This window comes from Vanessa tameamea, chromosome 13 (assembly GCF_037043105.1).
Source record: "Vanessa tameamea isolate UH-Manoa-2023 chromosome 13, ilVanTame1 primary haplotype, whole genome shotgun sequence".
Classification (NCBI taxonomy): domain Eukaryota; kingdom Metazoa; phylum Arthropoda; class Insecta; order Lepidoptera; family Nymphalidae; genus Vanessa; species Vanessa tameamea.
This window is the reverse complement of record NC_087321.1, coordinates 3,595,421-3,622,723: the sequence shown is the minus strand read 5'-3', so window position 1 is coordinate 3,622,723 and position 27,303 is coordinate 3,595,421. Positions and strand designations below refer to the sequence as shown.

Sequence of the window (27,303 nt, the reverse complement as noted above, 5' to 3'; positions counted from 1 at the left end):
TTTTCGGCTTCGTTCATTCCGTTTCGTTCTAAGCTAAATAATTTACACGCAAACACTGTTACGATTTATTGAGTTTGGCTTTATCTGAATAGAATGAAAAAATATATGTAACCCGCATTGGAGCAGCGTGGTGGAATATGCTCCAAACCTTCTCCTCGAAGGGAGAGGCCTTACATATAATAATTTTAAATTTTCCGTAACGCACTGCGTCTTTTGGTATATTTTTCGTATTTGAATTCAGTAATTGGTAGGCATTACAAAAATCTTATCATCATTTATTAATGTAGATTATAAAATAATTTCCGAATTCAAATATAGAGCTTTTAAAAGGCATTTCAGTGGTTATTTTATAACTTATTTCTGTTGTTTATAAACGTAAATAGAACACGTACGTTGACTTCGAGTGAAAAATTACTCTATTTAGACCAACCCTACTTCGCTCTCGACTACTGATTAATACGTATAATTCGTGACGGCTCTCCTTTACTCGGTTTAATACAATTTGTTCACACCTGACTTAGGGTAGTTTAATGTTAAGTAAATTATATAAACCGATTAGTATGCCAAACGTTTTAAAGTAAATATAATCAAACATTTATTTAGATTAAGATTAAGCAGATTCAGTCTATCTACGTTGACAAGTTTAACTAGAAGGTAGAGCTTTGTGCAAGCCCTCTACCGCCAAGCAGCAAGATTTAGTATTGTTGTGTTTTTGTTTGAAGGCAATTACAGGAACAATTAAACATCTTATTTCCCAAGGTTGTTGGCACATTGGCGATGTAGGGGATAGTTATATTTTTTATAGAGACAATTTCTACGGGGAGGGTGGTCCACTAACCATCAAGTGGCATTCATCCGCTTCCCTGCCTATCCCATTTACCCTAAAACAATGTTATTTATTACACGATAAAAACTATTTGGACCTTAATTTCACTACAATGTCTCATCAATTTCAAATGTATTTGTAGTATAATTTTTCCTACGACGACTTAGAGTACTTATACTCCATATAAATATTAATTGATATGATAAAGAGGTACAACGCTCTATTTATCAAATAAATTAAGCTAATATATTTATGACTACTGGTTAATATTATTAAAGTATTAACTGTGCACTTAACTTCGACCTCCGTGGTCAAGTATTATGTACACCGGTTTCATGGGTAAGCCACTCCGAGGTCCCGGGTTCAATTTCCGATGTAGAAAAAAGTTCATAAATTTTCTATGTTGTCTTGGGTCTGGGGGTATGTGGTACCATCGTTACTTCTGATTTTCCATAACACAAGTGCTTTTGCTACTTACATTGGGATCAGAGTAATGTATGTGATGTTGTCCAATATTTATTTATACTTATATTTTAGTCCCGTGTATGTTTATTTAATTCGGGAAAATATATCAGGAAATATATCTATGATGTGTTTACTCATAATTAATTGATGATTTTTTTATTTATGTTGCCGAATAAATATAATAAATAGTATTGATTTTCTTTTCGTTTTTCATATTATAAATGTTATAACAAGAAAATATTATGATGGATTAACGATAAGCTATAAAGTAGAGTGTCATGAATCAGGGTATTATATTAAATTGCCCGTAACCTAACAATATATCATAGATATATAAAGAGGTTCTGATGTCGTGATTCCCTTCGACCTTTATCCGTGCCTCCGAAAATCTTATATCATAACTGATTAATCAGACCAAATATTTCCAAGATCTGTTAAACTATATATTAAAAATAATTACATACTTTAGGGTGTGTCTTTTTTTTTAATAACAAGCTAAGGAACAATTTTATCATCTTATCGTAAATAGTCTTATATAAAAAAATCACTTGTGGCAAATTGTATTGATTAATAATTATGTATCAATAGATTATGATAAAATGCTTAATAATAATAATTCTAAAATAGCAATTATAGTGTCGTTATTTTTTTTAATCTTGCTTTGGTAATATCGTGCTTTATTTAAAACAGTTAAGAATGTCAATGATTTACTTGATGTTTAAAATATTCAAAATAATCTCCGTACATCAAAAGATTGTTGTCATATAAAAAAAAAAGATAAAACCGATATTTCCTATGGGAGATTGGTTTAATTTCAATCACAGTTCTTCCGTTCATTCAACAGCGATGCAAGTGTTTCGATGTTCGCTGCCTGACAGCTATCAAATCAAACTGATGCGCATCGCTCGTTGACATGTCGACAGTTTTAATCAGCAGGCATGGACTACCTCTCACATGCACACTGAACATATAAATCATTTGTACATATATGTGTATGTGTGAAATAATATTATTAATATACTTTATTGCCCACAACATATTAAACTACAGAAAATTAGTCAGGACTACAAAAATATGATGCTTAGTAAATTGGGTATCTCTTTCAGACAGGCCTTTCTGAGCGAGATGATTACTTATTATGGGATGAAACAGCCACAGACTTGCAAACTGATACTTATATCTATTTAATACATTCGTATTTAAATAAAAATATATGTGACTATTATATACCAATAAATATGTTGAGATAATAAAATGCAACAATATTAAATATTTCGTTTTTACTGATCTCTTGCATATATCAAGTCATTAATTTTTTTTATTATATCGATATAAGTCTATTTTTTTCTTTTAGTAACATTAAGTAATACAATATTATAATTATAATAATTAAATAACAAAACATTGACGACGATGAATGAAAACATCGTTAAAATCTCAATCTATGACCAAAAATGAGAGTGGTAACAATTATAAACAGTAAACAGTACAATTATATGACAGGTACCATAACATCACTAAAAACATTTAAGTCGAAACTTCTCGAAGTGTTTATGGAAATTATCTATAGACGATTGTCTCTGCTTAAAGCTATTCGTTAAATATCTTTTAAATCTCTTTAAATCGTTGAAGCCGGCGGAGATTTGTTTTGTAATGGGTTAGGCACGATCACTTCCATCCACCCGCTTTGTTTTGTGTTTATACAAATCGTCTGAAACGCGATATTTTAACTAAATCGATTTTATGGAACTCGATACCCTTAATACGGAGCTTGGTATTATTCAACTCGATGAAAAATATTAACGCATATATTTTTAGTTACGTTTTACTTAAATCGATATTACACCAAAATATCGAATACGATTAGTCGATAAATTACAAATTAATTGTCTGTATTTTCAATTAAGTACTTTATTTAATACGAAATCGTTTAAGTGTTAAAAATAACAGCACTAATTTCAGAATCTTATATGTGAAAATGTTTTTCTGTATAACTGCTTTTTTTTTAACCAAGTGCGATTCAGACTCACACGGCGAACATTTCGCATTTTTAATGTTATTTCTAATTAGGATATAAAATAAATTTAGTTAAAACAACTTATTTTTAAACTTGATTGCTCGGAACCGGCACCAAAAGTGCGTGCAAGATTTCAGGTCAAACAATCTGGTGGAAAATTCATTTACAAGATTTGACACACACACATTGGAAGTTAGGAAAACAACCTAATATTTAATAGGTATTCTTGAACGAGCCACCAAAATCAACATAAGTATCGAATGCCAATAGGTCCTAGGAAAATATTCTATGACCGACGGACAATCAAACACGAGAGTGCTCTTATAAGGGTTTCATTTTTTATTGAAATTGCGGAACGTTATAACTAATAATAATTTTAGTTAAAATGAAATAAATTGCTATTCGCCGTCGTAGAACTTATATCGGTAAAGAGTTTCCCAATTCGAACGCATAATATGTTAATTTTCTCCATTAGCACAGAAAGTCAGTCGTACATCGTATTTCGAACAACAATAAAAGGACTAATATTTTATGCAAAAGGAACGACAAACCATTAAAGCTGTACTCCCCTTGTCTGGTAATGGAATTTTATATTGACCGAGCCAGTCTGCAACAGGTGAACGTGTAATGGTATCAGGAAGCTATCCATCTTGGAAACGAAATTAAATATTGAGTTGCGTCCACTGACACGACCTTTCCTGTTCTTTCTTACGCCATTACATTGAATCACGTCAAAGGTCACCCCAATTCCAAAATGTTGAGAGGTTAGATAATTTTATTTGTTTAATGTATTTATGTGTACCTATCGCGTTGTTAGCGGGGAGGATTTAATTTTTACGAATATTGTTTTTTACTCTGGTTACATCAATAATATGTTTTGTCAAAAAAATTGAGTACATTTTTTTTAATAGCAATTGTCCATGAATTTTGTTTCAAATACAAATTCTTGTGTTATTGTAGTTGTTGAAGTTTATTAACACTCGTACGTTTTGAGGATCATCAACGTGTCGCTACACATTTACTAAAATATAGATGCAAAAACATCCCCAGCTTTATAAAACGAACAAATGCAGATGCATAACGTAAAGAACGATATTCCCAGAGGATAAATAAAAACTGTACCCAAGTCCACGTATAAAATCACAGGACCCCCATGTATTCTTACAAGTCCCAAAAGATTTGTAACAATATAATCAAATGTAAAACGATATAAATATAATATATATATTAAATATCATTAATAAGGTAATTGTTGAACTCTTCATACCGCCTACCCATTTATAATACAATCAAATAAACATAAATTATTGTTATTAACATAAATACGAGGCATTTTATTTACTTTGCAAGTTGTGAGGTAATTGGGCGTTAACATCGTTAATTAAAGCAATCGCCATTTAAAACACATGACATGAAAAAGTATACGTGATTTATGTACGACTGTTACCTATTAAATTACATAATGTATTATAATAGCTGGATATCACTGGCTTAACGTTAAATAAAGCTAGAAACTTATTTAGAATTATTAAAATTAACGACTTAACTATATACAAATAAACATTTAATTTTTGCTGTAATAAATAATGAACGCGTGGAATGGTGTCAAGAATGCCAGCAGCATTACCCCGTTGAAACGCGTTTCCGATCCTCTGGGCAAAAAATGAACCAGCCCTCCTGTCACCAGTGGAAGCCATTAGGCGAGGTGTTATACTTTTAATTTAGCTAAGAACTATTGCATTTTGTATTTTTTGCAAAAAAAATTGCCATGACTATTATTTAAATATATCCTTATTTTTACCCCTGTGTGGGACATATATAAGTACACAAATATGTACGAAAACACACTTACTCACTGTCTCTTCACGTCACTCATCGTTCGATGGGACGGCAAATCCGAATAGACTGGAAAGATTTCATGTGTAGGACCAATGACTGTAAGTACACGAGCCACGGGAGTGTGAACACTGAAATACTTCTAGAGCTATTACTGAAAAATTTTTGACGGAAATATTTTTATTAGCCTGACCTAAAATCTAGGACCTCGGTCTTATAAGCTATTTACTATAACCAGACTAGAGGAGGCAATTAAAGTATCTCGTACTATAATAACAACCTGCTAATTATGAATTTTGCAAACATTCACAACAATTATATCATGAATAATTTTCGCAACGTACGCCAATAATGACGATTATAAGCAACTGAAATATTAAATTTTTTAATAAAATATAACCTATATATATTACTCCGAAATATTGTAGCGTTCCACAGGAGAAAGAATTTTTAAATCGATTGAGTAGATTTTGAGTTTATCCCTCACAAGCAATTCTACAAACGACCAAAACATTTCACTTTGTAATATTAGAACAGAGATATGGAAGTATAGATTATTACAGATACATAATGCAAATGTCCCCTATACAATATCGTAGATGAAAATTGAAGAAAATATCATATAAATATTTTTATGGCTTTTTGGTGTGCAAATAGGGCAGAGATTGTCACAATGTCACGTGCATAAAACACCGTATTAAGCGCTAATGTCATGTTGGAAATGATCCCAATTAAAGTCCACCCCTCTCTTTAACGATACTTCATGAACCAGCGTCATTAGAACACTGACATCTCATTATACCAATGACCCAGACGTTAATGATTCTTAAAGATAATTATTCTAATTGTTTTTTTTTATATCGCAAACTCGAATCTTAAACATTATTTTAATTAGTGAATACTATGATTTATAATTTGTAAATAAGTCGAAGCAAATAATGATTTTTATAGATTATTTTTACTACCTTCCTATAGATTTTAATTCTGATGTTAGTTTAGGCTATTTAGTTGTATGTAGTATGTAGTTGCGCGGGAATTTATTTTCGAATAGCTGACCCGACAAATGTTATCATGTCTTGGCTATGAATATTCAATTCGAACTGGAATAAATATTTAAACGAAAGAAAAGTCGTGTAAACTGCTAATGCGGCATAAACGCTCATATATTTTCGGAAAATTTTCAATTTTTTCTTGAATATTCATTTCCTAAGAATATTGGACTAGGTAATAGATTTTTTTTAAAACAATAATGAATGAAATCTGTATATATGTATATATATATATACATACGATACGATATATACAAACCATATCTACGGATGATTATGATAAATTAGATACATATTGATTCTGCGAAGTCCACTATCAAAACCTTTGATCAATTAACTTATTTTTCCGAACCGATACTTCTTGGGAACCTTCAAGAAAAGAGCGTACTCTTTCCTGAAAGGCCGGCAACGCACCTGCAAGCCCCCCGGTGTTGCAGATGTCCATAGGCGGTGGTAGTCACTTTCCATCAGATGAGCCTCCTGCTCGTTTGCCACCTCTAACATAAAAAAAAAAAGCTTATGTTCGCCTATCGTATTTATGCAATTGTAGTTTCCAAATATATCAGAACATTCAATATTTCTATTGATACTGAAAATATATTATGTACGAAAACTTTTCTGACTACTACTTTTTAGTACAGATGAGTAGACAATTCACGATGACTTAACATCAAAGTTTTCAATACTATCCAGCATTTTTGGTAATCATGTTTACTCATGTTAAAAACAAATTTTTTGTTAACCGTATAGTCCAGTGAATAAAGACAATATAAAGACCGAAATTCGGAAAAATTAGGGGAAAGCTGGAATTTTGGATGTACCTTCCTTATGTGAACAAAATCTCAAAAGTCCCTATTGATTCCAATAAAAAAAATTATATCATTTTTTCTCGGAAAAACAACCGTTTTCGAGAAAATTTGATTTCAAACATATGCTACATATACTCCAATTCTAGGGCAGAAGGTTTTTTTCCGAAGTGCAATGTCTTTATTCACTGGACTAGTACTATTTCCGATATTAACTCCGAATGGTTTTTTTTTACGTTTGTCTATATTAGATCTTACTGTGATAAAAAATTCGTATAGTATGTCTATCTCCAAAGTAAAAAATATATATATTTGATATTAGGTATATTTTGTAAATTCACAATTTGTAGGTTCAATTCACAAGTAACATATAACATAACACAATATTATGAAAACAACAAAACAATCGAACAACCGAGTAGTATGAGCATTAGTAACCATTCAACATTTCGTTGAGGACGATAGTTGAATATTCGACATAAGTTCCGAATTAACTACAGCGATTACGAAAAAACTCTATTAGATAAATATTATTATGCTAATATTTAAGGTTATGTTCCTTAAAACGTAATTATCATACATTGTGTAAAGTAATCACTACGCAGATGGTTTATTTGGCCTTTAAAACCAAATGACTAAGCAAATAAATCAAATTGGCATTTTAGTGAATTAAAGAGATTATTCTAACTGATTAGCTTTTTTTCTAAACATTTCAAAAGTAGCGACCTATTGTCCAACAATCATCCACATCCACCAATATTATATGACAAATATCTCTAATATAGAAAGAGATCATTTTATCAGAGCCGGTTTTAGTCTGGAGGCTCCAGAGCCAATAAGGTGAGGAGACTCTAATTATTATTGTACAAATTGATTTGAATATTTTCATTTCTATCAGTCGGGTTTGATAATTATATATATCTTTAACAGTAACCTTCAAAATAATACTTAATAATATTATTATAATTTGTCTATATCTAGAAACCTAAACATGACATTAACATTGTTTACTCGTTGGAATCTCTATTGCGGGCCCCTCTCTTGTGGAGGCCCCAGGATAGCTGCCCTTGTTGCCCTTCCCTAAACCCGGCACTGCATTTTATACATAAAAAAAATCATTGAACATTAAAATTGAACCCTTTGGAACGAACCTATATGGATTCATCATAATAAACCAAATCGTGGATAGATCGTGTAAAGTTTAGTCAAATTTGTCAAATATTATATCTACTTTTCTTTTGATAATAGTGTTTAATTACTTATTTATAGGCTATAATTACGAGTATTTCGTCGTTAGGAGTATTTAAATAAACAATATTCCACAAATGATTTTCCAACCACCAAGTAATATTATTGAACTAGAATTCGCTTTCCAATGAATATCAAGGTGAAACAATGTGACCGCGGTCAGTGCCATCTGTCAGCCATTAATAACTTTGAACTCCCGATTGTTTTCGGTTTGATTGTGGAATCCAATTAATTGTGAATTCGTATAACTCATTCGACCCAGGCAAGGGTGTTTTGACGGATTTTGTCGAAAAATACATTAATGGGACTATTTTACAAGCTGTTTGCTAAGTTTTGCAGCTATTGGTGCGTGAGTTAAGTTTTATGTAACTACAATTTTAAACGAGATTCAACTGATTGAGCTGATTTTTTTTTCTCTGTTGCTGGTTGCAGTAAACATAGGGTACAAAATTAAAGTCGTTAATGATATACGAAAGATACTGGATTAAGAAATCTATTTTTATCTTACTTAACATTTTTTATAGGTATTGAGGGAAAGAAAAAGTGTCTATTATCAATATAGAAATGGGACTAGATCTATAACAGATACCGAACAATACCGGTTACGGTTCACCCTAGTAGTACTAGTACTAGTACTGTTAGTCAACACTAGGTACTTAGATCTTTAAAAAAATAATAACAATGTACATCAAATACGTTGCTGCAACGTAAATAAAAAAATTATGTCTTAGAAAATACTTTATAAAAATTACATTGATATTATAAATTACTACATTTTATAAGAATGCAATATAATTAAGACAATTTTAACCGTACTATTAGGTATACAGTAAAACATTTATAAGTCATAACGATTTGCAATCAAAGCTAGACTTCTGGACGTGTGAAGGTCATGTGATAAAAATATTTCTTTTTGATTAAACCTAAAAAATATCTGTGAAACAGTATCTGTTAAATTAATTTAAAAAAAAAAAACTTTTTTATAATATTATTTTATATATACGTTACCAAAAGCTTAAAAAGAACACGCTGTACAAAAAATAATTAATTAAAATACACAAAGACAATGTTTAAGTTCTATGATTACATAATTTCTAAAATAGAAACGCGGAATTGAAACGTTTTTTTGTTTTGTTTTTTAATTTCAAAAAACTGTCTTTGTCAAGAGCATAGAAATAGGAACAGACGTAACATTAATAAACGAATTTAAACATTAATAAATTAAAAAAGAACAATTCACTCATAAATGTCAGAGGTAGAGTTAAGTTAGTTTATAGAGCTGTTTTATAAATAACCTAAGTAGTTATTTCATGTTATTTTGTTAAAGTGGGTAAAAAAATCTATGGTGGTTAAAAAGCATTTGTAAAACATAAATTATCAAATAAATACATTTTTATAAATAACATACCTGTGATCGCCCAAAGTTCTTTCAGGCATTCCTCTCTCGACTTTTGAATTGCGGATCGTTTCTGCACCTCTGGTCCTGACTCCAAATATTCAAAAAGTGCAGCACCAAGAAGCACATACATCACCACTAGTACAACTAAACCAATCTGTGAACATGACGCTCTGATACAACCAGCAGTCAACCGTTTTAAGAAATTCGGCCTATCCCGTCCATCAAGAGACACAACGGAAGACATTGTTCGAAATTCAATTTTTGTAAATTAGAACACTCACAACTGTCTTCATTTTTAGCACTTAATTTTTTTTATGAAATTAATTTCGAAATATTTTCTATAAATAGCAACTTGAATATTTACAGATTTTTGAAATGTCGACATTTAATCTGAAACAATACAGAATTTATTTTTAATGGAATTAAAAAAAAAGCTTTAAAGATTTTAAGAACATCATAAATCAATAAATCATTTAATAGGTTAAAATTAGAAAAACAGATTAAAGTAAAATTCCTCAAATATTTATAAAATATCTAATTATTTTATAGAATAATAATTCGTATCGTTATTTTTCTTACTTCACAACTTAAAGTCGTGATAGCTAAAAGACTGATAAATTATTACCTAGGTATATTATTAAATATATAAACTTACCGAAAATACTAAAACTACAGGCAGCATTTATAATCTGAATAAAGCCATTATAAGCTAATAAATAATAATTAATCTACACCTTTTTATTTCATTATAAAGTTTTACTAGAACTGCTTAAACTTTAAATTATAGGACAATAAATTATTTCATCTTAACTCTCCTAAGTTGTTTTATTTAACTAACACACGTTCTACTTTACTATTTAATACATTCTAACATCGAAGGTTCTTTTAAGTTCGTAAACTTGTTACATTTGCGCTGTGTAACGAAACACACGGCCACAAAGGCGCGCAAGGTTGCACTGAAGCATTTCTGTTTCAAACGAGCCCCAAACGATATCCCACAGTTTCTTCTACAGACTTTATGTTCATTGCGCAAACCTGCGGGAAAAGCATTTCCACGTGGTTAGTTTCATTTACTTTCCGCTACTAGCGACATCTTTCGGGTGGTGTAACCATTTTCTCCATAATTTAGCACCATCTATTGAACTGTATGAGCACTAATGTTAATATTTTGATGCTACACATGTCAACTTAACTATTTATGAAAGTTATAAAAAGCAACTTAATTTATTTTTGAAAAAAAAATTATTTATTATACTTAAAATATTTTTTTCCAAGTTACAATACAAAATACGCTTTTATATAACATAGTTAATACAAAAAAAAATCCTAAAGATAAAATGAACGTAAATATTATATACAAATAGAGAATAATAGAATCTTTCATATTATTAATATTAATAAGTAATTTTTTTATATTATTTAAGGTATGGTTAAGGTTTACTAACGTTCAAAAATGTAAGATTTGATTACATCACTATCTAATGTCATTTACGTGATACGTCAATTTCATACTCCGCGCCGACTGATTGTGGAAGATTGACACGCTCTCATTTTATTCTAGAAACCCGAAAATAAAATTAAGCCAATCTTAATCTAAGCTATTTATTATTAGTAAATATATTCTTAAAAACTTGAAAAGTCCGCAACAATGAGTACTATATTAGAAAAAATCAGCGCCATAGAGGCAGAGGTTGGTAGAAGAGGTTATAACATTTTCACTTAAAATAATAATAAAAATCAGCTAAAATAAAAACAAAAATCGTATCAGCATTAGGATTTATGGCCTAATCAATGGTATGAATAAGTTCTATAGTGATGAATTGAATGTTTTTCAGATGGCCCGAACACAAAAAAATAAAGCAACAGCTCTCCATTTGGGTTTACTAAAAGCGCGATTGGCAAAGCTAAGACGTGAATTAATTACACCTAAAGGTGGCGGTGGTGCCACTGGTGAAGGTAAGAAAAATGTTGTAAACAAACCATGCTAAACATGTAAATATATGTACCTTCAGTATATTTACTAAGAATGTTGCTTTTGCAATTTATTTTGATTTTCATTAAGAGTTTTATATTTAAAGTAGGAAGCAGCGTATTTTAATGATCATTGTTTGTTGTACTGTATCTATAGTCTATTCTAATCCAAAGTGGAATAAAAATAAACAATCTTTAGATTTACATACACCATGCAATTTTCTAATAGCTCAGCTATATTGTGAACTAACAATTTTTGACTAATATACCTTTATTTATAGTACAACACTATTCTACTAAACTACCATATCCACTTTAAATTTACTTTTTAAAGTTCTGACCATAGTTTTATTGATGTTCAAAATACCGATTTTTTGAAAATTCATAATCAATATCATAAATTATTCAAGCTTTGGACCAATGATGTTGCATGAATATGATGTCCAATGCTTGAATGCTTGACTGAATTTATTTGGCTCTTGTCCTCTTGTGGTTGGAATAGACTATAATTAAAGTATTAAACAAATTATACATTTGACTTACTTTATTTGTTAGGTTTTGATGTTGCTAAAACTGGAGATGCACGAATTGGGTTTGTCGGTTTTCCATCCGTGGGGAAGTCAACCCTTTTATCCAACCTAGCGGGAGTATACTCAGAAGTAGCGGCTTATGAGTTCACAACACTCACTACAGTGCCTGGTTGTATTAAATATAAAGGTGCTAAAATACAGGTTTGTATGAACTCTGAACTTATTATGAAACAATATTTAAACATCTCTATAAATCAATGTTTCGTATTCAATAATACTAATTAATTTCATTGTAAAATGAAATTTCAAGTTTTGGTATAAGGTTTATTATACTGTTCTTGATTACCTTTGATTGAGTTGAATCTTTTCATATATTTTCCTATTCATTGTCAAATCTCTCAATGCACATGAAAATTAAATGGGCAAATAGGCCACGTGATTGTAAGCAGTAATTATCGCCCATAGATATTAGTCCTGTGAGAAATATTTATCATTCTTTACATCACCAATACACTACCAACATTGGGAGCTAATATATTATGTCTCTTGTCCCTTATTACACTGGATCACTCATCCATCAACCAGAACATAACAATACTAAGTTTTGCTGTTTGGTAGTTTGCAAAAACATTGAAGTACATTATTTATATAAGATATTTGTTTTGTCAAAAAAATTTTTTGATTTTCTCTGCAGTAAAATTTTTATTTTAAATTAAATGTAGGTAAGTCATTATTTGCATAGAACAGATTTTTGTGTCAAAAATCATTTAAAATTGTATTTATTTTAATTATATTAGTTCATTAATCTTATTTTCTTCTAAATTAACAGCTGCTTGATCTGCCTGGTATCATTGAAGGAGCGAAAGATGGTAAAGGTCGTGGTCGTCAAGTAATAGCTGTAGCCAGAACTTGCAGTCTTGTCTTCATTGTCCTTGATGTACTGAAGCCATTGCAACATAAAAAACTTCTAGAACACGAGTTAGAAGGCTTTGGGTTGCGGTTAAACAAGCAACCACCAAACATACATTTTAGAAAAAAAGATAAAGGAGGAATTAACTTGAACACTACAGTAAGTTAATTTATGGGACTTTATTGTTTTTGCTTTATATAGTATAACAACTACTTAAAAGACATTCCATACATTTACTAATGTATTGAACATTATTTTCATTGATTTTTGTGTGTTTCAAGATTGATTTGGCTAAATAATCTATATGACCAAAAAAGCGAAAAGAATGATTATGTGTAAAAAAACAACATGTTTCCACAACTGTTCTCCAAGATTATAAATTTTATAAATATATAGTTCTTTCTAATTAAAGTTAGCAATTTTACCACAATTACAAACAATGACAAAAAAACTTTCAAATAATTAAACTGTTTGCTTTACTATCTTTGACAATAATTGTTGCAACTAAAATAGCTGTTAAAAACTTATAACTTTATCTATCGGTCCATCTTTCCAGTGTCCACAATCTGAATTGGATATAGAAGCAGTTAAAACCATCCTCTCTGAATACAAGATCCACAATGCAGATATAACACTTCGTTATGATGCTACCAGTGATGATTTGATTGATGTTATTGAAGGCAATAGGATATATGTACCATGTATTTATCTGCTTAACAAGATTGGTAAGAATTTTGTACTTAGTAGAGGAATCTATCTTCGATTTGTATATAAAGATATTTAAGCAATTTATAATCCACTTCAATTTATTGTCCTACATGTTAAACAAGTAACAACAACATATTAATCATTATATTAATGCATGCTGTATTAAGTCTTGTGGTTGACAATATCTAAATAATCCATAAAAATCTTAATTAAACATGCCCAACATCTTTCTGTAACTTCAAAATTAATTAGAAATTAATGTTTATTAATTTTAAGTCAAGTTAATATATAATATCTATTTTAATTTTAATAATAGCAATTTAAATAATTTTAGATCAAATAAGCATAGAAGAACTGGATGTAATCTACAAGATACCGCACTGTGTACCAATCTCTGCTCACCACAAATGGAATTTTGATGATTTGTTAGAAAAGATGTGGGAATACTTGAAACTGATCAGGATATATACAAAGCCAAAAGGACAATTGCCTGATTACAATGCACCGGTTGTATTGCATGCCGACAGAACATCCATTGAAGATTTCTGTAACAAACTACATCGATCTATCGTCAAAGAATTTAAATAGTAAGTAATATACATATTCGTAATCTAACTAAGTTAACTCATGAATTATTGCTAATTATGTTATGTTTGTGTTGTGTCACAAAACTCGGTGGAGTTCCCAAGGTTGGTGATGCATTAATTTAAGAAATAGTTAATATTTCTAACAGCACCAATGTTTTTGGGCGATGGCTATCACTTACCATCAGATGATCCATGTAACTACCTATTGATAATCAAAAAAACTGTCATAATATCATCTATTTAAACTTGCTTATAGGAACTTATTTGAATAATGTATATTTGGAGTATTTAACAAATATATATAACAAATTGTAAATAATATAGTAGTTACTTAACATAATAGTACAGTGTATTAGTTATATGGAAGTAACAATTGACAGCTGTTAAGCATAAAAAGTAAAGTCCTTCCTTGGAATTCAAGCTTGCTTCTTCTAAATTTCAACAAAGTTGGTTCATTAGTTTGGCTTTTAAAGAGCATAAGACAGACAGAGTTACTTTTACTTTTATCAATGAATATTGAGTTTGATAAAATATTATTAACTTATTATGTTTTTATATATAAAAAGATGAAAGATTTTGTTATACACAATATTAAAACGAATATGACAAAATTGATATATCTTTTATGAGTAAGATTAATAGATAGAGAGAGGGCATTTAACCCTAATTGGCAGGGAATAAAGTTAGTGTAACGAAGCATACAAAAGAATCATGAATATATTTCTTTTCTTTAATAGTCCTCTGTAATACTAAAGAAATTATAATTTTCAGTGCCTTAGTATGGGGATCATCCGTTAAACATCAGCCGCAGAAAGTTGGAATAGAACATGTTCTCGCCGATGAAGATGTCGTTCAGATTGTAAAGAAAGTTTAATGCTGGATCAGATGTTATATATAAATTGACAGTGTATTAAAATATATTTTAAACACCTAAATCTGTTGTTAAAAATATAAATAATCTTACCAAACATCCAACATATTAATTATACTAATTATTTAGTATAAAATTCTAATACCTGTTACAAATTTCAATTCTAACAATGAAACATACAGCATTTGTAATTATATTACTTTACATAATATTAAATACGATTTAAGGTTCCGATTTTGTTAAATAACAAATTGCGTTTGTTTTCATTTGTAAATCATAAAATTAGTCATAAGTTTTTTTTTTAAGTATTGCACAATTGTAAAGCAAGGAATAAAAAATTGACAATCGTAATAATGTTGCAAGTTGCTTTTTTTTAATTTTGTGAAGTCAACCTTGAGACGTTCATAAACAAGTACAGATCAAAAAATAAGTGTATAATATGATCTTAATCGAAGCATGTGAAGCAGTTAATTTTAATTTATTTCTTTATTGCTCGTCAAACTATCTTACATTAAAATAAAAAAGAAATACAGAAAAAGAAACATGATTTTACTTATGATTTAACAATCACTTCTATTGATATGAACAATACTATAACATACTACATATTTATTTTTATACCATATGTTATCTTTCAGTTTTAATTATTTAAAAAAGTATAAGTTTATTACAAATTGTAACATCTTTTATGTATATACAGTAAAAATAATTTTTTGTATGTCTTATAATAATATGCCATGATATTTTATGTCTAGGCACATTCTAAACACTTAATACTCTTGTTATCACTTTTAAATAAGAATATATATCAATAAAATGATGTCACACAATTAAATATATAATAATATTTCCCTTAAAATTATATATTTAAAATATAATTCGGTTCAAATAACTGAATTCATAGTCCTTAAATTATTCTCTTAGCCCTCTTAAAGTTGATTATTTAAGAAAATATATTAATTTTATTTAATTTGTGTCTATAGATAGAATACCGTTGGTATCATAATTAGATTCATAACATTAACATTAAAAGAATAAATATTTTTATGGTTCAGCCGATAATGTATATTAAGTATGTATTGAACAGTTTAAAAAAGGAATGTAAAATACTTCAAGTACATAGTGATGTAATATTCATCTTTTGTTTTTTATTAATAAAATCATTATATAATATTGAATGTTATTGTTTCCTTGTAAAATGTAAGGAATGCTCATTAAAAAATAATAGATCGGTTGACTTATTTTAACCACCTTTTCATAACTTTCAAATGTTTAGGAATAGAAAATGATCCTTAAGAAATTGGACTAACTGTGTGGGACATAAAATATAACGCAAAATTTGAGTGCGCAAACACAGTTACGCTCTAGTTTTTTCGCTCTCATTATCCGATGGAAAGGTAACGTTAGGTTCGGAAAGTGTTTAGGGCAGGACCTATGGCTTAACGTAATTTCCAAGACAGTTAACAATTTCCAAACTCTGGATGCTACTGAGAATATCAAGAGAAAAACCTATATATTGGGCTGACATGGGTTTGAAGCTAGATCCTCGAAATCGGCAGCTTTATAGCTAGTCATATTAATAGTACTTAATAATCGATAATCTAATTATTGATTATAACAATGCTGACGACTCGGTTCTTAAAAATAAATATATTAGAAGTTAGTTTAGTCTACCTCGATATTTATAATTTAGTCGGTAAAGGGTAGTTACGTCTAATATCATTACATTTCAGATTTTAAAAAAAATTGTTAATTGTGTTATAGTCTTGCAATCTGACGCAAAACTATATGTTTTTTTTAAACTAATTTCATTGACGTCGAGCAAATCTGTAAATACGGTAACACAGACCATTCTTGTCCTTTATTTTAAAAACCTTGTTAATGTAATTATATTAAAACAAAAAGACCTTAAATAATAATAGAAAGTAGCATGTGAAAACATTTATGGTACTGTTAAAATAAAATTAAGACAAAATATTTAACATCTATAAATTTTTTAATCTTTCTAACTCTTTAAACATTTGTAATTTATCATAAATTTACTAGTCATAGCAGCAAAAATCATGTGTTTAATTTCTTTAATCCCATCAGTATACTTGCCCTCTAAAAATAAATTACAAGGCTGTATGATAAAAATCATTTGCCTCTCATGTAGTAAAAAAATCAAGCTTAGACAATAAATATGTTGACATTTGATATGTAGTGTTTACTTTTCTTATTAAAGGTTATGTTTATTTATAATAGTTTTCTCTGATGAAACGAAGTTTATAACAAAAAACAAATCCGAAATCACTTAATAGTTCGTAATATTTTTGTGTAGTGAAGCATCTATTCTCATAACCTTTATACAATGACACTTTTTGAATATTTATCAACTAGTGAGGTAGGCGCCAAATTTTTGCTTTACTAAATATTATTTTAACAGGACAAAAAACATTGAAATTATAAAGGTTACTTAGTTTTTCTGACATGGGAACAATAATTTAAATGAAAAAGAATACCTTTATGAGTGGATTCAATAATGTTCTGTATACCTAATTAAAAATTGGAAATACAAATAAAAGTGACCTTAGTATGAACCTGAACTATAATATTTTAGTATCCGTTTAGAAAGTCTATATTTAGCATTTAAATATGCATGAAAATAATATTTATTTCTCAATTTTGGTTAAATATTGCATAGCCGACATCTATTTCAACAATAATTAGTCTGTATCTAAATAGTAAATACTGTGCTTAAATAGTTCGGCATAACACCAACAGATGGCGTTATTAATTATTTTATTTCAGAAAGTTCGTTCTGCATTACATCGGGATGTTGTAGCTATTTGCACCGAAGCTAGCCACTGTCTTGGGCTGGAAATAACCAGGCCAGCAACGGCAATAATAGCCGAACTCGTCTTTAGAAAAATTTCAGCATACGGATTGGATTTAGAAGCATTCGCTAAGTAATTTATATGGAACTCAATCTTACTAATATTATATATTCGAGAGATTGGATGTATGGATGTTTGTTACCCAATCACGTTAGAACGGCTGAACTAATATGTATACTCTATTCCAACCATAGGAGGAAAAAAGCCACATAAACAACATTTGACAGCAAAATGACGCGGTAACATTGGTCGAAAGCTTGATCTATGATATTCACTATGGATTTGCGAAAAAACGGCGTTTTGAATGTCGACGAAACTGTTATCTGTATTTTGGAAGTATAATTAAAGTGGAAATAAGTAGTTAAGTGTATTAGTGTTGTATTATAAATAGAGATATATTAATCATAAACTCTTAGTAGTGCACAATATACCTAGCTGAGTTATTAGCAAGTTGCATGAAATACGCAAATCTAGCCTATTGGAATAGGCTATAATTATAATTATTTCAGCAGTGGACGTCTTACGGCTGATATGATGATGTTGATGATGATAATTATAATAAGTTTGGGACTGGAATTGATTATGAAAAAGTACCTAATGGGCCTCCCCATTAGGTACTTTTTCATGCTGACCCCAACGACAAAACTTCGGCTGGAAACTAGTTAATAATAAAATAAATTAAGGAGTAACAAACATCCATCCATTAAAAGATAAAATAAGATCAGGCACTGAAATATCCATAATAATCTATTATGCCTTCGGAAAATTACGTTTTTCCTGAACTATATAGCTATTCCAATGGAAGTAGGAAAAAAACTGCTTAAAACCAATTGATGCCTATTATTTATGACCTACTCCATATTATTTTTCGCGATCTTAAGCCCGTCACACACCTACCCTCAATATATATATCTAAATACATTATAGCGAGCTACCACATACGGAGGTGATGCTTTAGAATATATTTTGCCTTTGTTTCATTGATTGCTCGGCCTAGAATGCGCCTTGTAATAAAAGTGTTCTAATTTCAAAATACATCTATTTTCATTTCAAAAAGACTTTCTATACCACAATATATATTGGTATGCATTATAAATTACGGTATAGGTTTGTGACGTCACAGAAATATATATCATAGCTGCGTGTGCGCTCGCTCGAAAAACAGTACAGATAATATACCGTAATATAATTTATATGAATATATATTATGGCTTGTGTATGTCGGGCATTATGGTGTATAAGATTTGTAAATAGTTTTCAACCCCCTAATAGTATAGAAGTACGCAAGTCCATGTCTTAAGAGTATTTAATTACTTTAAAAATAATTATTTACATTTTGCACAGTCACGTCGTTCTAATGTATTAATAATTATGTATTTATATTAAAATAAAAAACTAATTAATATATTTTGTTTTTCGTAGACACGCCAAGCGGTCGGTGATAAATCAAGACGATGTTAAATTATTAGCAAGGAGGAACAGTTCATTGGTTAGTATTTGTTTTTCGATAACATATTGGTAACTTATGTTATTTACTGCGTTGGCGCTGTAAGAAACCATTGCGTACATCGGCACTGCACCGCCAACCTTGGGAATTAAGATATTATGTCGCTTGTGTCTTTAGTTACACTGGCACATCCCACCCTTCGAACCGGCAAAACAATACTAAATATTGTTGTTTGGTAGACTATCTGATGGGAAGACGGACGTACTAGACGGACTTGCACAAAGCCTTTTCTGTCCATGTCGAAATTTCGAGTTATCATCGACAACTTAAATATTAGCAACCATTATTTCATACATTATTTATAAGTATAATTATCATACTTACTTTAAAAAAAAATGCTTAAAATATTTTTCACGCAATCGCTTAAAATGTTGACTGTTGAGTTGAGAAAAAAAAAAGAAATTAATTACACTTAATAATTTGCTTTCAGTATGTCTTAAATTAGTAATAAAATTCGAAATGTAAATAATCGATTTAAATCGATTCCAAAAAGTTAATCGAGATACAAGTAATTTTTAATCTATGAACACATTTTGGTCCTAATTTAAGTGCTGCATTTCGTTCTGTAATAATGAATCGGTATCCGGCTGTTTAAATTGCAATTTTAATTTAAATTCGATTCTGAATACCTAACTAACACTGATATGATTGCTGTTATTTATGCAATTGCTGTTTTCACGTTAAAATGATATGATGAATTGCTATGACGATCTAACGCGGCTTCTCGTGATTATAAACTGAAGTTTATTTAAACGTAATAAAATACGTTTGAAAAATTACGCAAATTATTCAGATTGATTTTATAAAGTTTTTTAGGTCTGAATTGAAATTTAGGTTAAAAATTTGGAGATTTTTGTCGTATAAAAAGGACTGGCATTATTTTTTGTCATATTTTTTTATTTTAAATGAAAAGAAATAACTTAAAATTAGTATTCAAGAAATTCGAAATTTAATTATAAAGAGTTCTTGCCGGCTCTGATTATAAAAACAGAAGACAGATGGAATATTTTAGTGAAGCAAAAAAAGCGAATACAAAATCAAAATCGGAAGCAAACTCCCGGTAATGCGAAACGATGCGTCTTTTACTGAAGACAGAAATTCTGTCATTTTAATACTTAATTATGGACACAGAAAATAAAATTGCAGTCGCTTTTTTCTCGATTTTATTGCTTTTATGTTCCAAAAATTGTCAGATCACCATCTGACAAACAGAACATGGCGTTGCTTCTCGGTAGAATCAACATTCCAAACCTCCAGTGAGCTAAATGACAATTCATAAGAACTTGTAATAGCGTAATTGAACAAAGCGACCATAACCTCTATCGACTGATTTGATGACATTTTTCTGCTAGTAATTTGACTGGGTTTTTTTTTACAATTTATTGTTGTATCTCGATTTTTTTTATTTAAACACGCATTAAACATTTTTTTGTTTACAGAGGGATCGTCTCAACGGAATATGTAAAAATACACCCTCAGTATCCAAGGACAAACGTCGCAAAACAACAGTACCAGTTGTGAAACCAGAATCAACTAGGAAAGAAGTAGATGATGAAAATCAGAGTAAGAAACAAAAGGTAAATATGGATGATGAATTTAACTTACCGGGACCATCAAAAATATCGGACAATATGATTACTGATGATCCCGATGCTGATGATGATGATCTTATTTTAATGGATTGAAGAGGTTCTTATTAGAAAAGGATGCCAATAATCGGTGAGAGAGATGGAATATTTTTTGTATGTTTCGTCTTTAAATTATATTGGATTATGTGTCCAATATGTTTTGAATTAAAATGCCTTATTCAATAAGAGTTGAAGTTTTATTGACCTTTATTTTCCTCAAATTAAGCGAATAAATTTGAAAAAAAAAATAAAACTAAATAAGTAATGTTTATTAAATAGTTACCGTTCGAGATTAAAAGTAAGGTATCTGCTATTCCAGATTATAATCTATCCCTTTGTTAAATATCATACAAATCCGTTCAGCCGTTCTGGCGTGATTTAGTAACAATCAAACAATATTAGTAAGATTTGTATGTACTATTGTATAAATATTAGTAAATAAACTAAGTATATCATTTAGAGATTGGTGCGAATTAGGAAATTACGTTAAGTTTTTAATTTGCAACATTGATATCGGATTTAATTGTAAATGCGTTGATGTTTTATTTGATGTGAACGTTATATCTAAGCTATAAATAATCAAATTGTTATTTAAATATATAATAAAAAATGCAAGATATTACGAAATATTTTGCAAGTTGTTTAAAATCATAAGTTGCAATAAATAACAATATTTAATGAAGAATAATAATGGTATTACTGAACTGTAATAAAATTTCTATTAAAAACTTTTTCGTATTAAAAATCCGTCTGCTACACAAGTCAAGCGAGTTAAATGTAAATTAAATTTAAAAAAAAACGCCAACGGATTATATAAATATCGTTTATCTGTATAGGGCCCAAAGCGCAGATAACAAAAGTGAACGTGCAGACCGCGGATAGGTGCGCGACGCCAAAAAACTCGTTATACGAAACACAATTATCCGCGGATAGCGCAATCTATGGAGATGTCATTTAACTAAATTAATTATATAGATGTTATATAGTGAAATTATAGTAATTAAAGTACAAAAATATTATATTTATTGAAATAAACAATTTTTTACCAATTCCAAGACAAAATAACAAGTTTTTATTATTATTGTTCTTATCACGAAATATTGGAATAATTCTTGGTACGCAGTGGATATTTAATAACTTAAAACTGAATTGAAACTAATTGTTATATAAGAAACATCCAATAAACGTTTAATTATTTACAGTTATGAATTGGAATATAGGTATTTCAATGAAGTATAAATAAATTCATACTACCTGGATAAATTAAAATTTATTTAAGTACGTAATAATAATTTACATTGTCGACATAATTCAATATATTTTATTTGATATTTTTTTCATAATTCATAATTTACTTGGGTTGGATTGATGAGTTGGATTGTGAAGGGCGAGTGAGCCAGTGTAACTACAGACACAGGGGACATAACATCGTTGTTCCCAAGATTGTTGGCACATTGGCGATGTAAGGAATGGTTAATATTTCTTACAGCTCCATTCTATGGGCTGTGGTGACCACATACCAACAAGATGGCCCATTTGCTCGTCCGTCTACTTGTATCATAAAAAATATATATAAATAAAAATTTAAAAAGCTATTGTAGAAATCATGATCACTTAGATTATTGCTCAAAAAATATTTATACGGAAAACAGCATCTTCGAGAAGGAAGCCAATTGAAGAATTCGTTTGGCAGCAATCAAGCCCTTACGTCGGCTCACCGAATGTTTTCAACCATTTCTTCTTATTAGCTATAACGACGCAAGAGCGTGGACACTAACCGCAGAGCTAGTTCACGTACCACATTTAAGTACAATGTACTAAATATTTTAATATTTATTGATATTTGAATCTTCGCTAAAACAGCGATCTCTTGCGATGCTTTAGAAAAAGAAACAATTGTAAAATAAGGGAATTGGTGAAAGAAATATGAATAAATTGATTACTTATTTAAAGTTATATTCGTAGATAATGTCGAAATATCGAGCTCCACCAAATAAAAAAAAAAAAAAAATGAAAAATATGGTAAATATCCCGTTTTAAATACTGTTAGTAATAAAAATAACCATGTTAATTTAAAATCTTACTTATTTAAAGATAAAAAAAAAAATGTCGATACCAAATAAGAGTAAAACGAACAACATCTCAAGGTATTTCCCTGTTCGATGTAGTTAATTACTCCTATAACGACAGTTAGAGCATAATGAGATTTTTGCAATTCAACAGTAGCACATTACAGGGTGCTGTTTGTCAACCCCCTCCCCCACTGACCGGTGGGGAAAGGGGGAAGTTATTAGGCAGCTTTGTTAATGAATTTCATATAGAATGTTCATATGCTTACTAATTCAAAGTCAACACATACTGATAGCTTTTGTTTATTTGTCAAATTTTACTGTTATAATTAATTTGGCAACGTGTATTTTCAGTTGTTTATGTTTTCTTTTTCAATATTGCTAATCTAATTTTAGTAACACTTCGAGAAGTGAAGAATATTTGGTAAAAATTGCGTATGTATGTATGTATGCGTATGTTATATAGTATATGCATACTTATTTATTTTATTTAAAGGAAATATATTAAAAAATATAAGTAGCGAAACCTAAACAACCTAAAATTTAAAGAAGTGTACAAATAATAAATGTGTGGGTGAGCCAGTTTAACTACAGGCCCAAGGAACATAATGTTTTAGTTCCCAAGGTCGGTGGCGCATTGGTGTTGTAAGAAATGGTTAATATTTCTTACGGCGCCAATTTCTATGAGCGATGGTGACCACTTACCAAAAACTTATCTGGTGGCCCATTAGCCAATATGTAAACCAATTTAAAAAAAAGAAAAGATTCTATTGTGTGTTTTTCGATCATCTCCAATTTATTTTCGCAAGTAATTAATATTTATTTCTTTATAGTTTGTTTTGATTTCTTACTTTCAAGAAGTTTTCAATTGGATCTGGCAACACTATCTAACAATTATTAACCTCGTCTTAGACGCAGTCATTGAATATGCAATTGTCTTACTGTCCAACAAATGTTAATGTTAGATTCAGTTTATTTTGGTTATGTGATAAATAATTCGTAATCCGACCGAATTCTTAATTTGATAAAATTTTAAAATATACTGGCATACCATGGACAGCCTAAATTGGTGAGTCTAACTTGATATAGCACAGAAATTGCTTATGGAACGAAAGTGAGCACTAAGGAACGATTTTTATCACTTAAGAGAGTTAAACAGAGGATGAAAGTTAGTATGAGAATTTGTCATATCTGATGGTAGAAAATTATTTATTGGTGTGTAAAAAATTTAAGGATTTTGAAAATTACGATAAAAGTTTGTAGGAAAGTTCGATATTTTTTAATGTCATGGAATTCGGTGTTTTCGTCTTCTGTTTTAAAGTAAAAAATAAAACAAAGTTGTTGAATATCGGGTAAACGGCACAAACATGAAGACACCTTTTTTAAAACATAATTCATGGAAACTAAATTGGATTATTATTAGTAACATACACAGTATAGTATGAAACACAAGATTCTCGTAATTCCTAATTTCAACCCCAGATTTCTGAATACATGAATATTTTAAAGCAACTTAATAAACTCGATAACTAATAGCACTATCCATCGCGGATTCTCGCGCGAAATATTAAAACACAATAAAATAATATCTTATTCAAATTGGCTATAATTTAACTGGAATAAAATAAATTTAAAGTAACGATTGCCAACGGTTCGGAACGTATATTCTACCGAGAAGAACCGACAAGAAGCTGGATGCTTCTTCCTTTAGACGATTATATAAAAATATGATTTCAAATTTGGAATAGACCTTTCGATTATGCAAATGTAAAGGCGTACAGGAGGTCTTCAATGATTGTTATTTTAAGGCGTTTATTGCAGCTAAATATGAATATATAAGAGCCATAAATGTTTTTGCTTATGGTGTTAATAATATGGTCTTTGGGAATTGTAGTATTTTACAAATAACCCTATCCCAATTATGTTTTTAAAACGCTGGAAAAGAGTAGCTCCTGAGTTTTCTTCCGGAACTGATAGTACATATATTCACATTTCATATAATCCTATAAAATGATTAATCAAAACGCCTACTTGAATAAAGTATAATTTAATTTTAATAATTATACGTCACAAGCGTGTCCGCAAAATTTTACGTGAATATTTTAGTTGTTCATAAAAAAATATATCTTAAATATATGATTTAAGTTTTCAAAATCGTGGCGTAGTGTATTGACGTCATAACATTCGAAATATAAATGTTACTGTTTTTTTTTATACAAATACCGTTGCAATGATCGAACTCTACATATATAGATAAGAATACACTAGTATTATTTTTATCTGTAATTGTTGTTGTTAAATGAAACTCTAATCAAGTGACATAAGTTGATATGTTTTTGTTCCGAATCCATAAAAGTGTCATCAGGTTGAAGCAGACTGCAATGCAATTAAACCCTTACACGATAATCGACAAATAGCATCCGAAGAACAAACTAGTCATGTACCAAATGCCCCTAGCTATGATCTAGGCTGCGGACGGAGTTGGAGATAGGCCTGCGGTGCTCATTAAAATATGTAAATGCTGCCCTGAGACATTACGCAGATAGGTGCTTCTGACTTATTGACTGGATGGTTTTAAGCAATAAATGATGATTTCTTTGACGATTTCTACTAGATTTAGAACACACTTGCAAATTGAAGATTTTTATGTATTTAAAAAAAGATTACGTGATTTACACTTAACGGTAGTTGTAAAAATATTATCTTCCATGGAAAGAAACAAAAATGAAAAGACAAAGTATCAAAATGGTACTTTTGGTAAATGAGCGTTTACTTTAATTTTAAGTATCACTATGTAACATTTTTATTTTTGTTTAAATCCAGTAGAGTCAATATTTAATACGTTCGATGTGCTCTCATGTAATTGAAGGATCACATACATATTAAAAAACTATACACGAAGTAATCTACTTGCAAGTGTGTCTTTTGTTGGAGATCCTTAATTAATAAATAAATCTCACTTCCTTAAAGCACTTTAGCTTTGGTTTCTTCCTTTCCAATGATGACATGATTTTGTCCAGACAAAACGGCACAGTGATCATTCAAAGGAAACGAACTCAACAGCTCAAGATATTTTAGCGCGCAAGTATTTGAGCAAACACGATTCATTTCATATTTCCTTACACTGAAAAGTCTAGCCTTATTAAAGATTGGCTTCTTTCACCAAAATTCAGAGAGAAATACATTCTTATGAACCCTATGTTTAAAATGTATCTACGTGTAATTTCTGTTACAGATATAACCTCCTTGAATTAAACCGAGAGATGATATTACACGAGATATATTTTAACATGATAGTAGTGAAAACAATCCGGTATAACACCGTCCAGGAGTTGTGAACGCATTACTCGTTTACAGGGCACCTACCGCGCGCAACTATTTAGTATCATTACAAATGTCGCTCGCCGTGTCCGCAGTCCGAGCCAGTCTCTGTGTGCGAGCTACCGTTCCTTATTAATAAGTATTGGAGGGATACAATGTATGGAAAAGGCTTTCAATTATTTGCAAATATTTTAAACATTTTCGACTAAACAGTATTTCAATATCATGTTTGTAACCAATATATAATATATTTTTTGATTGGTTGACGTAGAAGTATTTTCTAATGATTGGGAAGTTTGACTTTGGTATATTTTTATTATGAGATTCCATTTTCTTGATTTCCAACTGAAAATTTAAGTGATTGTGATCATAAGGAATTTAGGTCTTACATAAAATATATATCTTGTTAATATAATATACTGATGATAAACTATAGTTTTGAGCGCCTAATGAACATATGATATGAAATTTGAAATCGTATCTTATCTGGTCAGTACTAAATTCTTACGGTAGTTTAATGGGATCCACTAGGAACCTATGCTGGATGCATAGGATCTAGCACTGTTACCTCATTTAACAAATATAATGAAATAAATCTGTATCTATTATTTGATAGCTAGATCGACGAGCTGGTGTCGTATCTTATTTTATAATGTATTTCAAGTTGATGAAAAGGATA

The 27,303-nt window shown here is 29.8% G+C and overlaps 3 protein-coding genes across 3 annotated transcripts in view; 2 read left to right on the top strand and 1 right to left on the bottom strand.

The window, feature by feature from the left end:
* The window catches only part of LOC113397982 (uncoordinated protein 58-like), a 153,520-nt gene extending 142,866 nt beyond the window's left edge, over window positions 1–10,654 (bottom strand). The window contains exons 1-2 of the mRNA XM_026636522.2: window positions 10,302–10,654; window positions 9,656–10,036 (exon numbers count right to left, since the gene is read on the bottom strand). Coding sequence (XP_026492307.2) covers window positions 9,656–9,890 — 235 coding nt within the window. The 5' untranslated portion in view covers window positions 9,891–10,036; window positions 10,302–10,654. The remainder of the gene's footprint in view (window positions 1–9,655; window positions 10,037–10,301) is intronic.
* A 489-nt stretch (window positions 10,655–11,143) lies between these two features.
* LOC113397964 (GTP-binding protein 128up) lies at window positions 11,144–15,287 on the top strand. The gene is made up of 7 exons (XM_026636504.2): window positions 11,144–11,336; window positions 11,482–11,602; window positions 12,173–12,348; window positions 12,977–13,216; window positions 13,614–13,782; window positions 14,100–14,352; window positions 15,124–15,287. Exons 1-7 carry the CDS (start codon window positions 11,295–11,297, stop codon window positions 15,224–15,226), a joined length of 1,104 nt encoding a protein of 367 aa, XP_026492289.1. The 5' UTR covers window positions 11,144–11,294; the 3' UTR covers window positions 15,227–15,287.
* Window positions 15,288–17,413: 2,126 nt separating this feature from the next.
* LOC113397899 (centromere protein S-like) lies at window positions 17,414–21,422 on the top strand. The gene is made up of 4 exons (XM_026636425.2): window positions 17,414–17,606; window positions 18,014–18,171; window positions 19,522–19,588; window positions 21,046–21,422. Exons 1-4 carry the CDS (start codon window positions 17,574–17,576, stop codon window positions 21,289–21,291), a joined length of 504 nt encoding a protein of 167 aa, XP_026492210.1. The 5' UTR covers window positions 17,414–17,573; the 3' UTR covers window positions 21,292–21,422.
* Window positions 21,423–27,303: the final 5,881 nt, after the last annotated feature.